The 15979-nt window shown below is 38.0% G+C and overlaps 1 protein-coding gene across 4 annotated transcripts in view; it reads left to right on the top strand.

Moving 5' to 3' along the window:
• Positions 1-15979, top strand: part of UTRN (utrophin) — a 507070-nt gene that overhangs the window by 119018 nt on the left and 372073 nt on the right. For all 4 annotated transcript variants that reach the window (XM_082730779.1, XM_082730780.1, XM_082730777.1 and 1 more), the window contains 10 exons: positions 1736-1828; positions 3064-3141; positions 3496-3588; positions 4753-4925; positions 7528-7643; positions 8318-8478; positions 11883-12086; positions 13015-13196; positions 13912-14062; positions 15226-15345. In XM_082730779.1, coding sequence (XP_082586905.1) covers positions 1736-1828; positions 3064-3141; positions 3496-3588; positions 4753-4925; positions 7528-7643; positions 8318-8478; positions 11883-12086; positions 13015-13196; positions 13912-14062; positions 15226-15345 — 1371 coding nt within the window. The remainder of the gene's footprint in view (positions 1-1735; positions 1829-3063; positions 3142-3495; positions 3589-4752; positions 4926-7527; positions 7644-8317; positions 8479-11882; positions 12087-13014; positions 13197-13911; positions 14063-15225; positions 15346-15979) is intronic.

Below are 15979 nucleotides of genomic sequence, written 5' to 3'. Positions count from 1 at the left end.
CTTGCTCTGCCTCCTGGAGTATCACTTCTGGACCCTGGGGCCACATCTCGCACATGGAAATCAGTTTGTTATTGTGATTGATGGAGACAATCCACGTGTCCCTGACACTGTCACTGCTCACTAGGATGGCACCTGGGACTAGAAAAACAGTTTTGTTTCAGACGCAAAGAAGTCATAATTCTTTTCTTTCTTTCTTTTTTCCTTTTCTTTCTTCTTCTTCTTCTTCTTTTTTTTTTTAACTGATTCTATAGTGAAAACTTCACCATACTTCCCCTCATTTGGAGTACGTGAACTCTTCAAAAGCCCTGCTAGTCAATAGTTCATTAGTTGACAATATTTTATACTTAACTGAAAATGTAAAAAATCAGGAGAGGAGGATTGGAAAATGCTGAGTTTTAGGAACCCTCAGAAGGGCTCCCTTCCACCTCTTCCATTTCAAGCTCAGAGTAAAATTGTGCTTTATATGACTTTATTTATTTATTTATTTTTAAGATGTATCTATTTATTTGAGGGAGTTTGCACACATGCGTGTAAGACTGTTGGGGGAGAGGGTGGCCAGAGGGAGAGGGAGAGAATTTTCTCCCAAGCAGACTTCCCTGAACACAGAGCCTGATGCTAGGCTCCATCTCAGGATCTCACGTCCCTGAGATCGTGACCTGCGCCACGAGTCAGACGCTCCACAATCTGAACCACCCAGGTGCCCTTGTTTATGTTTTTTTTAAAGTGAAAAGTGAAAAAGATGAAATAGTTATCAGTTACAAAATATCTCTATTTTTGACAGAACTCAGACTGTTATCTCTGTGGAGATTTCAGATTAAAGGGGGATAATTTTATACAACATAGTGATGTCACACTTAGTACATTGTGTTTTATAGTTGTCTAGACATTTTCACATAATATTATTTGTTAGATTTTAGCCTGTGATGAAGAGGAAGGTTAAAAGGTGGGTTTAGGTTTACCAGTTTGTTAATGGTCCAACTGGAATTGAAACGGAGGCTTCCTGATGTTCTGTGTAGTCATCTCCCTACTGCATACAGCCGTCAGATCATAGGGGATCTGCCTGTCGATGGGTGGTGTTTTCTGGCATCAGACACAGGGTGTGTTGGTTGCTGGAAGCTGGTGCTATTTATCAGTTAGGATTGCAAGTTTAGGAATTCTGTAAGCTTTGCCTTTCGAAATACTGGACTGGTGCCTTACTTAGACACAGAGCCCAAAGTGTCATTGTTGTTTAGAAATTATAGTGAGAAGTATAGGTGCAGCACTGGAGAGATGAAATTATGGACAAACTGATGCGTTGCTGTGGTGGAAATGCCGCAAGACTCCGTCAGACCGTGAGCGTGAAGTGTGGTGATGGAATGATAGGATCCACACACGTGTCATGTCCTCTGCACCCAGGCGCTGTGTGCTCATTTATATTGCTCAGGGCATCTCTCTTTCATTCCTTCTCAGGGATATAGACCATAGTCAAGGCATATGGATGGTAGCCTTGGCTTTATTTACTCCCTTTGTGAGAAATAATGCAATTTATATAAGAAATAATGCAAATTCTATTGTTCAGCTTAAAGCATTTGTTATGGATTTCAGAGTTCCCTGTAATTATGTTTCTTTCCATACAAGGCCAAGCTGAATGATCTGCTGCCCATCCAGACTTTTAATTGGAAAAAAAATTTCTTTGCCACATAGGTATGGAATTTCTGCTGCTGAAGAAATTCATAATTAACTTTTTCTTTTATAGAGTGGAAAACCACCCATCAATGATATGTTCACAGACCTCAAAGATGGAAGGAAGCTCCTGGATCTTCTGGAAGGCCTCACAGGAACATCACTGGTGAGAGGAGTCTTCTTTGAGAACCAGACTAACAGAGTGTCTCTCATCATTAGTGACTTGAAGACCCTCGGGGGTACTTACAATGTTCAGGCCCAAATAGGAACATTTAAAAAAAAAGTATTTCAGTGAATTTTTGATAGAACATTATTAGGCTTTATTGAGGGCTCTATTTTTATCAAAGATAAGATTATTTATTATATTCATTGCTCCCAGGGAGCCCAGGAGAGAATTACAAAAGAAGAATGGCTAGGGGAAGAGGGCATACTGTTTTGAATAGTAGAGAACACACTTTTTGTTTTTTAGAAGATGCTAGTTATTGAAAACACATTTAAATGTTATTTAATAAATATCTTAAGGAGTTGTTAAAAGCTATGGCATTTATTTTTATTCAGTTTTTCAGTATTACTTTTGTTTCTTCATCAAACCCAAATCTATTACTTTATGTGTTACACTCACACAGAAAGAACTCCGCTATTGAAGAGGATACATTTTTATGGGTACAAACTTTAACACTAGAGGAAGAATTAGTATAGAAGGTACAGAGAAATGTACTCCTGAAGATGAATTCCTTTCTTGCCAAAGCTGTGAGGTGTTATACTCGGCCTTTTGCCTTCCAGGCAGTGGGTGAGATACCTGTTGGAGAGGCTGATCCCTCTCTCAGATAAGATTCCTGGGCCAGTGAGGCAGAAAGAAGCCTCCAGATCACGTTGCCCCACATGGCTATTCCTGCCTTCCCCCTGGGCTCTTGTCACCTGGGAACCTGAGACAGTGCCTCTGAATCCTTCCTGCTCTGTGCCCCCCGGTGCAGTATGAAGGTGACATGACTTCTCAGTCTTCCTGAGTCCATCCCAACTTAGATAAAAGAAACTGGCTCCTGAAAGCCTTTGTTCTTAAACTGGCCTGCATGGTAGAATCACCAAGGAAATCTTGTAGAAATTCCAAATGCCTGCTACACCCCAGAATCACTAAGTGATAATCTTTGGGGGTAGGACTAAACAGGTTTGCTATTTTTTGAATGCTAGGATTCAGGCAAGTGAGGGATCTACTATCTTAGGATGTTGGTGAGGTCATTTGCATTCTGTCACGAGGAGCCTCCGTGGTGGCCTGAGAAGCCAGCCAGAGCTCCTGGCAGAGAGGGGCTCTCTGCAGGCTGAGAATCTCTGTACACCTCAGTGTCCCTGTTTGTTGGCAATGTGAAGAGTTGGTCTCATTTGATGTCACGTTTTGTTTTCTAGCCGAAGGAACGTGGCTCCACAAGGGTCCATGCTTTAAATAATGTCAACAGAGTGCTGCAGGTTTTACATCAGAACAATGTAAGTTCACGGTGTGACTTTTGGGGTTCGTTGGTGCCATCCAGATTATTTATCGTCAAACCAGCCACCTGCTCTGTGCATTGTCATCAGCTGAGTTTTGGAAACATTTTTCTTACATTAAGTATTGAACCTTTTCTGTAAGGGAGGGAAGAGTCATGCTTTTTCAGACTTCTTTATTGATCTATTGTATAAATAATACATTTTTGAGATTTAGGCATATCTGCTACTCTAAAATGAAATTTCTCTTATCATTCACTTATACTGCTGTCCAAAGGTACTAAAACAAAAGTCCGGGCTTCTGTGGCTAAATTGTCTTAAGAGGGTTTTGTTTGTTTTTGTTTTTTTTCTTAATAGGTGGATTTAGTGAATATAGGAGGAACTGACATTGTTGATGGAAATCACAAACTGACTTTGGGATTACTTTGGAGTATCATTTTGCACTGGCAGGTGGGGAAATTTTCAATTATTTCTTAATAGAAATGGGACATGTATCATTTGTGTGTTAGTTTCTTAGGGCTGCATCCCAGAGTACCACAGTCTGTGTGGCTTCAACAAGAGAAATTAATTTTCTCACGGTTCTGGAGGCTAGAAATCTGAGCTCGATGTGTCAGCAATGTTGGTTTCTTTTGAGGCCTCTCTCCTTGTCTTGTGGGTTACTGCCTTCTTCCTATGTCCTCATGGTATTCCCTCTTTGTGTGTGTCTTTGTCCTGATCGCCTCTTCTAGTAGTAATGGGTTAGGGTCCACCCCAGTGATCTCATTTTACCTTCATGAGAGATCCTGTTTCCAAATTCACATTTGCCAGTAGTGGGGTTAGGACTCAAAGAATTTGTGGGGGACACAGTTTAACTCATAGTAATTTAGAATGAAAGAGTCTGACAAACAGCTATATTCTCCTGGCATAGAAAAAAAAATTTATCTTTTTTTGAAAATATTAAATTAAAAAAGTTGACATAATTTCTGTTTTTTTTTTTTTTAAATTGTAAAAATAGCTTAAGGAATTCCTGGATACCTTTTATTCAGATTCCCCAAATGCTGACAGTTATTATCTATACTTTTATGTTTTCTGTGTTTCTCCTTGCTTAAATACTTCAGTATGTATTCTGTAAAAGCCTTTTTCTTCAAAGCAAGGAATTCTCTTATATAACTAGAATATAATGTTAATATCATAATCTACATATACAATATATAATATAGTACTAATACTGTTAAACATATAATTGTATTATATACTAAAATAATATGTAATTATTAAAATCAGGAAGATAGTATAAAAACAATACAATTACATAATTTATACATCTTAGGGAGATTTTTTTCAATTGCCCTGGTAATATCCTTTATAAAAGAAAAAGAAAAAAAATCATGCATTACATTTATCTGTCACATCTCTTTAGTCCTCTTCAATCTGGAATAGTTTTTGAGTCCTTCTTTGTATTTCATGATGTTGAGCTTTTTGAAAAGTACTGGACAGTTACTTTGTAGAATACCCCTCCATGTTGGTTTGGCTGGTATTTTCTCATAATTAGACTTAGGTTATTGATTATTATTATTATTAGACTTGAGACTGGCAACTATTTTAAGTTATAGGCAGCATGGTTTTTTTGAACAGGTAAAGGACGTCATGAAAGATGTCATGTCAGACTTGCAACAGACAAACAGTGAGAAGATCTTACTGAGCTGGGTACGCCAGTCTACTAGGCCATACAGCCAGGTCAATGTCCTCAACTTCACCACCAGCTGGACAGATGGACTTGCCTTTAATGCCGTGCTCCACCGACACAAGTGAGATACGTCCTTACTTAGATGTGGGCCTTACAGATTTGTATCTCTTCTCTGTCTCTCTCCCTTACTATTCCTCCCTAAAGTCCCTTCCCCACTACCACCACTGTCCTCTCTGCACATGCTTAAACATTAAGAAAAGAAACATTATGGCAGAAAATACCCATTGAGTCTTCATTTCCATAGGATTCAAATGCCACAGTGCAGTGTCCTTGGTTTCTTCTACGTATTTATAAGTTTTAAAAAATGTAAAATAATTCATATAGTTCAATTCCACTCATTCAGCACTAACCAGTAATATATACAGTGGATTGTGTTTCTGTTCTTATACCAAAAGGAAAACTCTATAAATTGATAAATTCAGGGGCACCTGGGTGGCTCAGTGGGTTAAAGCCTCTGCCTTCATCTCAGGTCATGATCTCAGGGTCCTGGGATCGAGCCCTGCATTGGGCTCTCTGCTCAGAGGGGAGCCTGCTTCCCCCTCTGTCTCTACCTGCCTCTCTGCCTACTTGTGATCTCTCTCTCTGTTAAATAAATAAATAAAATATTTTAAAAAATTATAAATTCAATGCAATCTCAAATAAAGACAATTGATTTTTTTCATAAAACATGTAATTGTAGGAAAGACTAAAGGCCCAAGGAGAGCCAGTACCCTCCTGAGGAAGAACCAGGTTGAAGTGCCTCTGAGACAGAAATAAAATTAGTTATGATGCTATATTTATTAAGACTATATATGTAGTGCTATAAATACATGAATATAATAATGGTCTGAATAATGTAAAATTGAAAATATTTGACTGTTTTGACATATAAGAATGGCAGTTTCATGGAGTTCAGTCTAACAGGATAAGGAACTCAGAAATAGCTCCATCCTGCTGTGCACCTGAGCTGATGTTGGAGATAAGCAGATGAATAGATAGCATGGGACAACTGGTTACCCATATGTGAATAAATAAATGGGATCCTTACCTCCCACACCCAAAAGTAATTCCAGATGTATCAAGGATTTAAATGTAAAAGGCAAAATTTATTATATATTTTGTTGCTATTATAAATTACTTAGTGTTTCAAGTTTCTGTTTCCTGTATGTTTTTTGCGGATATGTAAAAAAAGCAGTTGACTTTTCTACATCTTAGATCTGGAAACTTGTTAAAATTTTATAAATTTTACAAAAACATATCTGTAATTGGGTGTTTCTGTAGGGTGGATTTTTTTTTTTTTTTGACTATCCATGAATCATAAGTTTCTTCTCTCTTTTCTTCTCTTCCCCCCTCATTTTTGCCTTGTCCTTCAATACAGTATTGGTTTGAATTAGTGATAGTAAGCAGAATGTTTTGTTCTACATAATGAAGGGAGTAGTTTCAGTATTTTACCACAAGACTGCTGTCTGCTGTAGCTTTTTTCATATACTTTTTATCTAGTTAAAGAACTCCCATACCCAAGTGTCTTTCACTTCTTCTTTATCAGTTTAAAATGACTGGCCTCTCTTCCTAGCTGATTTAGATGTTATCAAACAACTTTAATTTTAGCCAAAGGTTTTCCCCAACTATTACTTAATTGAGTTAGCAAGCATGTGTGGAGTGCCTTCTTTGTGCTATGTGTAGGCCGTATAGCAGAGAACAAAACAAGCAAAAATCCTGATCCTTTTGGAATTTCCATTCAAATAGAAGGAGGAAGACAATTTAAAAAATGTTAATGTAGGCCCTATAGTATTTAGAAATAGTAAACATGCTGAAGTAAAATATATCAGGCAAGAGGGAATGAGGGACCGGCATTTGGGAAGTCAGTGGGTGCAGTGGCAGGAGTAGGAGGAGTATTTAGGGATGAGGTCAGAGGAGGAACTGGGTATGGCAGTAGGGCAGGCAAAGCCCAGAAATTAAGTGGGTCTAAGATGCAAGAACAGATAGAGTATACAGAAAATGACCAGTTTTGGGATAGGTCAGAGCAACAATAATGGCCAATTTGCTGGGTTAAAAAGAGAAAATTGAGGCAGAAAGGAAATACTAGACACTAGTAGTATAGAGGGGGATGATTGATGAAAAATTCTCTCAGGGTTTGTTGCAGGAGTATCCCATGAGCACATCAAAGCTGGATTTTCTATTCTGCCAATCTTGGTCTTTCAGTTGGAGAATTTAGTCCATTAACATTGATTGTGATAACTTATTTAGGTTCATTTTTACCTCTTGTTTTAAGCTTCTTATTTCTTTTAACTTTTCTGTGTATTTTTTCTTTGTTGTCTTATATGGATGGGTTCTTCTTCCCTTTTTTTCCTTTACTATTTGGGAAATATTATGTACCATTTCTAATCTTTTTGTGGTTACTTCAAAAATTTTATTTTATTTTATTTTTTTTTTTTTACTTCAAAAATTTTAATAGGCATATTTAACTAACACAAGAAACTTAGAATGTTTTATCCATTGTTTTCATGTTGTAAATTACTTTAAAATATATATTTCACAAGCCTTTGGGATATAAAAGATAAAAATTTTTTCATTTAAACTCACAGGTAAAATAATCTAAAACTGAAATGTATTAAAGTATAACAGTGACTACTTTTGTCCATATATTTCATTTTCATTCATTTTATTTGCATTGTAATTTTCAGACCTGATCTCTTCAGCTGGGATAGAGTTGTCAAAATGTCCCCAATTGAGAGACTTGAACATGCCTTCAGCAAAGCTCAAACTTATTTGGGAATAGAAAAGCTGTTAGATCCAGAAGGTATTGCTCAGTGTTTAATTTCAGTCTTAATTTTGCTCTACAATTTTGAGTACTTGAAATTTTTTTTTTCCTTTTTAGAAAGAGTAATAAGAATTGTGGATTTTTTTTTTTTTCTTTTGAAGTATGGTGCAAGCCATTTCATTGCAGACTAGTTATTAGTACTATTGTACTTAATTTGTAGGATGCTTTGGTGAGAAATTTAATTACATCATTGGAGCATAGTTACTTATACTACCATAAGATTTAAAGTTTAAGAAAATACAATTATTAGAGAAACAGTTCAATATTTGTCTTATTTAATTAAAGTGCATTTTTATGTGATCTTGCATATAATGTAAAAACTTTAGTTACAGATATTGCAGAGTTGAATTCTAAACTTTTCATATTATAAGTAAAGTCAGTGTCATCTTAAGTGGTAGCTTATCTGAACATTTTGGGGAAGCTTTTAGGGAGATTTTTAAGAAATAGTTTACTGAACAAAATAAATAATCTTCTTTGCCTTTGTCTCATCTATTATTATATGAACTAGAAATTTACTGAGTTCTGGTATTGCAAAGATTATATACTAATATTGTTTATGGGTACTAAAGGTAGTTATTTTATAGCTAATATTGAGCAATTCACATATTTTTGACATCTAATTTAAGCTGCTCCTTATTTTCTTCCACTTTTAGATGTTGCTGTTCAGCTTCCTGACAAGAAATCCATAATTATGTATTTAACATCTTTGTTTGAGGTGCTTCCTCAGCAAGTCACTCTAGATGCCATCCGTGAAGTGGAGACACTCCCAAGGAAATATAAGAAAGAATGTGAAGAAGGAGAGATTAGTATACAGGTACAGGTCAATTTTTATTAAAAAGTTTGACTTGCCATATTTGTTTTCTCTTAGGTACTAGATTAAAACACTTTCAGGGGAGTCTTTTCTTGACTGAGAACATCTTGGGCTCTCAGCTTACATAGGCATAAGAAGTTCCGTTTATCAGTTAGCATGCTATCATATGTCAGCAGTGTGAAATGGAAAACGGTGGCTCAACTGATTTTACTGAGAAGGAACATACGTTATTTTAGACAATAAGGCTGGAATTAGATTCCAGGGCTGTGAACATTCTGCTGCACGATAGGCTTAAGAACTTACCTTTTCCCATTGTCTGTTCATTTTATCTTTGTTGTCATGTGCAGAAGATGGTTTTCCCACATCAGCCTAGTGTGTTCCAAGTACTAATCTTTTTTCTTTCTTTCTTTCTTCTTCTTCTTCTTTTTTTTTTTTTTTTTTTTTTTTGCCACTGAGAAAAAGGTTTTAATCATTATATTCCCACAAGGGCTATCAAAATGTAAGTTTTATTTCCCCTTCATTTAGGAGGAGTAATTGCCAGTAGGCTACTGAGTTTTTTACTTAAGGGCTTCCAGTGGTTTTATTCACCAGGATATAAATGTATATTTGGGGGAAGATACAAAGTCATGAAATTTTCTTCCTGACTGATCATGTCTTGAATCGATCTGTATTTTCTTATTCTGTTGTAGTCTTACCAGTTCTCTTTTTCTTTTTTTTAAAGATTTTATTTATTTATCTGACAGACAGAAATCACAGGTAGGCAGAGAGGCAGACAGAGAGAGGAGGGGAAGCAGGCTCCCCGCTGAGCAGAGAGCCCCATGTGGGGCTTCATCCCAGGACCCCGGGATCATGACCTGAGCTGAAGGCAGAGGCTTAACCCACTGAGCCACTCAGACGTCCTAACCAGTTGTCTTAATTCATAAAATGAGAGAATCTTAACAGTGGGACACAACGTTTTCAAAAGTCATTTGGTCCAGCGTGTTAGCCAACTCAGCAACTAAGGGATGTATATGGCTTTCAAAATGATAAATAAATACATTTTAGAGAGTTAGAAAGCATGGGCTTGGAAGCTCAAAGTTCATTCCTGTTACAATTTGTTTTGAGTTGCTTACTTACCTTTTCAACCACAGTTTTAGCTGAAAAATCTGCATAAAACCACCCACTTATAAAGGTGAGTCAAAGTACCTACAGTGATATTGATAGACATTCAATAGGCAGTAGCTATCTATCATCACTATAACTTTTCCTTCTAAATTAGTTTTGGCACTGCATTTATCCTCACTCAAAAAGTTTCTTCATAAGGAATGTTAATTCTCATCTAATGACAATGGTCTTGAATTGGCATTAACACTTGTTTTTCATTCTCTGGGGCTCGGAGAGGTTACTTACTGATTTCTGATTTTCTATGGGTGGTAGGTACCAATTCTTTTATGTTCCCCATTTCAAAAAATAGCATGACTTACAGAAAAAGAAAATAACTTACTGAAGGAAAGAGGGCAAGAGATGGGCCAGCTTTTGAACCCAGGGCTCTTTCATAGTTTTGAAAATCGAGTGATACTGAAGAAAAGCCCTAATGTTTTATAACTGACTGAAAAGAATGCTGAGAAGCATTTGTTTTGAGTAACATAGCTATCTGTCATTAATGATGCACCCTGCTAATTGGCTCAGATAATCTTCTGAGGTTGCCTTTTGGTTTTAAAATCATTTCTTTATTAGATCGGGGTTCCTTTCACTAAAAAGATGGTATATTTTACTTCATGCAGTTAGAGCCATTCTTAAAAAAGGAAGGAAATTTCATTTGCCTTTCATGGTGTGTAGATAAAATCATCATTTTTGTTTAGTTCTCAAGATTCCATGATAGGAATTAGAGAAGCCATTTGCCGTTTGATTAAGAGCAAGTGTATTAACATTTTCCTGCTTTCATTAGTGCCATAGAGGCTGAATTAAGTTAACCGAAGAAATGAAATGTGGCTAAGTTTTAATCATCTATCTACTCTTTGACAGAGTTTGCCACCCGCTCCTTTCCAGTGAATACTGATAGCCAGCCTTCCTCTCTGGCTCTTCCTACAAACATATGCTCTAGGGCTTAGGTAGTCAGCAAATAATTCTTGCATTTCTCTGTAAATCACACTTTCAGTTGAAAGTCTCCTCTCATGTTTCAATTAATACCTTCTGAACATTGGCAGTTTAAATAATGCCTTCCACCTCAGCCCTCAGGGATCGTAGGGCCCATCTAAGTGACTGTTGGCTGGTTGCTAACTGTCCTTATGCTCAGGTATCCTCATTGTAGTCTAGAGGTTTGGTATTAAATGATATCCAGGGTTATTTTGTCTCCACAGTTTGAGGATTTTAGGTCCAGAGCTCATCACATTTCCCCTTCTCTGTCCCTGGCACCATCTATGTCTTAATTATCCAGTGTTTCATCTGCGTGCTCCCTGATTCACTTTTTTAACTCCTGCATGTGGTTTACTGGGTCTGTTTGGTTCTTCCATCAGAATGTTTTTGGTGTGTGTTTCCTTTCTGTTCCAGCCTTCATGCTAATTAAAGGCCTCATCGTCTCTTTTTGTTTTCAAGAGCCAGACTACCTCTGCAGTCAGTTCCTCTCTGGCTGCTGCTCTGTAGTCATGGCGGACATTGTCTTTTCCTTCTCCGAGACTTTGTTCATGTGCATTCTTGTCTGTGAAATGCTTCTGCACCTCCTATGTGCATGGAAGCTTCCTGTCTTTTCTGGTTCACTGGGACTTTTTCAGAGAAGTCTTTCCTGAAACCCAACCCCATACACACAACATACACACACACACACACACACACACACACATACACACACACACGCACGCACGCACGCACGCACCCGACTCAAAAAATACCATTGGTATACCAGTCTGGATGTGTCGCTTTGTTTCAGTGTCTAAAATGCAGTACAAAGTGCAACTAAGTAAAACTGCGGGTCAAAGCAGTGTTCCGGTCTCTATCTATTTTTCTTTAAATTATATCCATCCTTCAAGGCCCAACATGTTCCAGATCCGCTACAAAACTTTCCTATTTTAGCCCTTAGTGTACTCAAATAGCATCCCTTGTTGGATCCATGGAATTTATAACTTTGCTAATAGCCATTTTATTTTTGTTCAGAAGTGATTCATGTGGGTTATTTATCTCTCTCTGGCTATATTAAAATTTCCATGAGTACAGAATCCATGAGTGCATTCTACTTTTGTCCTCTTTGCCTTCCCGGCACACTTCATAAATGCCTCCTGCTCCGTTTATGGCATTGCGTGCCCTGCTCCTGAGAATTGGATGAATGCCTAAGTCATGGTGGAACCTTAATGTTCTCCATACAGCGCGTCTTTGTTGAACACCTTCTTGTTTTCATGATGCCTGTGGGTGTTCTGTTGGGTTTGTTTTTCTAGAGCTCAGCACTGGAGGAGGAGCATGAGAGTCCCGGAGCCGAAACCCCTAGCACAGTCACTGAGGTTGACATGGATCTGGACAGCTATCAGATAGCGCTGGAGGAAGTGCTGACCTGGCTGCTTTCCGCTGAGGACACTTTCCAGGAGCAGGATGACATTTCTGATGATGTGGAAGAAGTCAAAGACCAGTTTGCTACCCATGAAGTAAATAACCTGTAGCTGATGGACAGGCTGTATGCACCCTGGTGTCTGTGCCTTAATCAGGGGCTCTACCCTGATGTTGCTTGTTTACTGACATCTCCGTAGGAAGGTCATGGTGTATTTTAGGACTTGCGATATTTAAATAGGACTTGGTTTTAAAATTGGTGTGCGTGAGTAACTGTGCATTGGAATTAGATTTCAGATTTTAGTCTCATATGGCTTGTATGTTCTGTGGAGCCACAGACAAAAATTTATGTGTTGTACTGCTTGTTTCTGAAGTTAAGAGTTATATTATTAAAATACCGTATGGCTCATCGATACACCAAATCTTTAGGTTTTGAGGGCCCCCTAGAAAGCGACTATTTTCATTTATCAGATAATTAAGCAAGTATCCTATCCAGTGTTCCCGTATAATTTTATATAATGAAAATTTCCTATTGTTTTGAGACTATATATCTTCGTAGTGTAACGATTTGATTATATGGAGATTTCTTTTGATTAAGTAGGTTTTGTTTTTTTTTTTTTTTGAAGTGTTGGTGTATTAAGAGATGGGTTTTATTTGCTATTTTGATTTGAAAATAATAGAAACGGTAATCTTCCTGAAGCAGGTCCTCTTGGGTGAGCATGGCGTTTTACTTATTCTATTGTCTCATAATTCCATGTTCACAATCAGTAGCGTAACCAGCATTTATTTAAAAACAGCTGGTATTATCAGATGTAACGTTGTCCTCTTTGATCTGTTCCCCTTTTTACTTAAGCCAGCTGCTTATTTCCGATACTCAGCGCTTCAAACATTGGATCAAAGTCTACTTTATTTATACTCTGCATGGCTACTTTTTTCTGCAGCACTGATATTAGGCATTAACAATTTATTAAGATTTTTTTTTTCTTCAATGAGCAGCTCACAAATCATAATGATGTACCTTTCTAGGCTTTTATGATGGAGCTGACAGCACACCAGAGCAGTGTGGGGAGTGTCCTACAGGCAGGAAACCAGCTGATAACACAAGGAACTCTGTCAGATGAAGAGGAATTTGAGATTCAGGAACAAATGACCCTGCTAAATGCTAGATGGGAGGCACTTAGGGTGGATAGTATGGACAGACAGTCCCGGTGAGTGGAAGCAAAGAAACTAACACTTTATCCCATCGGCTGCATTGCTCAGTTTAGCTCGGTTAAAGCCTGCATGTCTGTGAAGACAAGATAATTTCAGAACTTGCCTTGTAAAAGTTGCACTTTTCCTTTTATAACGTTATTGGGATTTTGTGTGATGTTTGTTTCCTCTTTGATGTGTTAACCAAATGAGAAGGTAACGATTGGGAATACAGAAATGAGCAAAAAAGGAGAAGACATTTCATCTGAAGAGACAGTTATCTCTTCATGGCATTAAAATCAGCCAGCCATGAACTCTATCTGAAGACAGGACTATGTCGTATTTATCTACAATCCCATCATGTAACATTTTTTTAGAGTAGTTTCTTTTTCCCATGGTTCATTTTATTTCATGTATTGTGTAATAAGGAGCAAGCTGCATTCCGTTGCAATTTCCGCCTATTTAATAAGCAGGAATTCCGGATTGAAGAAACAATGATTCTGATATGAATAGAGGGGGGCTGTGATTTGCATCCTTCAGCTCCATTTAATTGACTCCATTTAGGAAGAAAGTAAAAGTTTTTGTGCTTGTTTCTATATTTAAAGACTGAATGGTACTTCCAATGGTTAGACAAGACTGCATTCCCTTGCCCCATTTCTTTGGTGCCTGGAGCATGTGTTTGGCTTTTGCAAAGGGGAAAAGGAGTGGGGCTGACGTGTGTTTGTCCCCGGCCAGGCTGCACGATGTATTGATGGAGCTACAAAAGAAGCAGTTGCAGCAGCTGTCCGCCTGGTTAACGCTCACAGAAGAACGCATTCAAAAGATGGAAACTTGCCCCCTGGATGATGATTTAAAATCCCTACAAAAGCTGCTGGAAGATCATAAAGTAAATCTGGCTCATATTTCTTTTATATCTTATCATATATGAAAAGGCAGCACTTAGCCTTCTCAGGGGCTTCTGTGATTCGTGCAGAGATGGGATACTTCTTCAGTGTTCTCTTTTATTCAGTGATAGAAACACACAGAGTGTGTGGCTTTTCTAAACCCTAAGCCAGGGATGACAGTGCAGGTACAATTTTACATAAGTCTGTGTAGTTTTCTTATGAAAGGACTTAGTGTTCCTAAGGCTCTTAAGGGTTTTTGTTTTGGACCTCTGAGTGGCCAAGGACTCTAGTGTATTGGAATTAATGCAGGGTGTGGGGAATGAGGCAAACCCTCAGATTTATCTGGACCTAATCCTTTAACGAAAGCTATGTTTCTTCTGTGATAGAGGAGAGTATCAGGCACCAGACAAGGAATCGAAATTTGGTAGACAATATAATCTGGTCACAAATTTAGAAGATAACTTTTCATAGTCAGGGAAAGGAAGAGTAAAAGAACTTCTCTGCAAATTGAAGAGTTTTATTTTTTAGTGGAATATCTAGATAACTGATAGATAAAACCTTAAGGGTACATTAAACATGACTCGAGGCATTTGACAACACTGTTGGTAGCATTTAAATAAATTACCTACATGGAAAAGTCGAATAACCTATCATGCTTTTCCCATGCAAAAGAGGAGAGTGGAAGGGGTCTGTATATCCTGAATTGCTTTCCTGCATAGCTAATCGGAGTGGCCTCTGACTTTCAGATCCCATTCTAGTACCTCTCACCTTACGTTATGCTGCACTAAAGTGATCTGACTCTGTATTATTATTATTATTTTTTGTCTTAGGAATTCTATGTTCTTACCTTAATTTTTTTTGTATTCACTCAAGCCCTGGGTTCCACTTTTTTTTTTTTTCTTGCCAGAACTTTTATTAAGAGTGGTGATATCCCCTCTACGATCTGTTATGGCACTACATTTTTCAACCTGCTTTGGTTCATGATGATGAAATGTAAAAATGTTAAGGGGCTTGTTTCATTAGTAGAACACTTAGAGTAATGACGGGAAGTTTAAACACGATGCCTCATTAAGTGTCCTTAATTACTCTTGGCAGGTGAGTGGATTTTAAATAGGTAAATGTGAAGAGAGTAGAAATAATGGTGTATCTTAATTTTTTTCCCTAGCGTTTGCAAAATGATCTTGAGGCTGAACAGGTGAAGGTAAATTCACTAACACACATGGTGGTGATTGTTGATGAAAATAGTGGTGAGAGCGCCACTGCTGTTCTTGAAGATCAGTTACAGGTATGGACCCTGGAGGTGGGCTATTCTCAAGGACCCTGTGGTCTGAAACCCTGATTTGGCACCCCTGTTCTTCAGGTCCTGTCTCACTGTTCATTTAGAGGAGATGCTAACCTTTAGTTTGAACTTCCCAGTTGGGTTCCCCTAGCTGTGGGTTCAATAGGGGTACTCAGGATCTTTACTTTCTTCTTGCCCTTGGGGGGTGGACGGGCAGGGCTGCTTGTGGTCCCCAGCTTCCTCCTGCAAAATGGACACAGCTTGAGGACTTTGTTAAAATGTGGATTCCCGGGCTCCACACAGACCTGAATCCCTGGGAGTGGGGCCAGTGGATCTGTACTTATATGCCTGTTGAAGTTTGAGACAGCTTTGCAGGGTTAAATATCCCTGCTTCTTCAGGAGATCAGTGCATGAATTTCAACAACCGTTTTGGGAACCCCAAAATAGCTGCTTTTTGCACAAAGGCTATATAGTGTATCTTTACAAGTCTTTAATTAGAGATTTTTTGCTATTTTGTTTGAACAGTATTTGGATTACCCAATATGGTGATGCCAAATGTTTTTCAATCACTTTCAGACTACAATCTTATCATTTGAAATTCTTTTTCTTTTATAACATTTAAAGTTGGCCGGTGGTTCTG

Source organism: Mustela nivalis, assembly GCF_964662115.1.
Source record: "Mustela nivalis genome assembly, chromosome: 5".
NCBI classification, from domain to species: domain Eukaryota; kingdom Metazoa; phylum Chordata; class Mammalia; order Carnivora; family Mustelidae; genus Mustela; species Mustela nivalis.
Note: the sequence above shows the minus strand (reverse complement) of the source record. Positions and strands in the feature narration are given on the sequence as shown.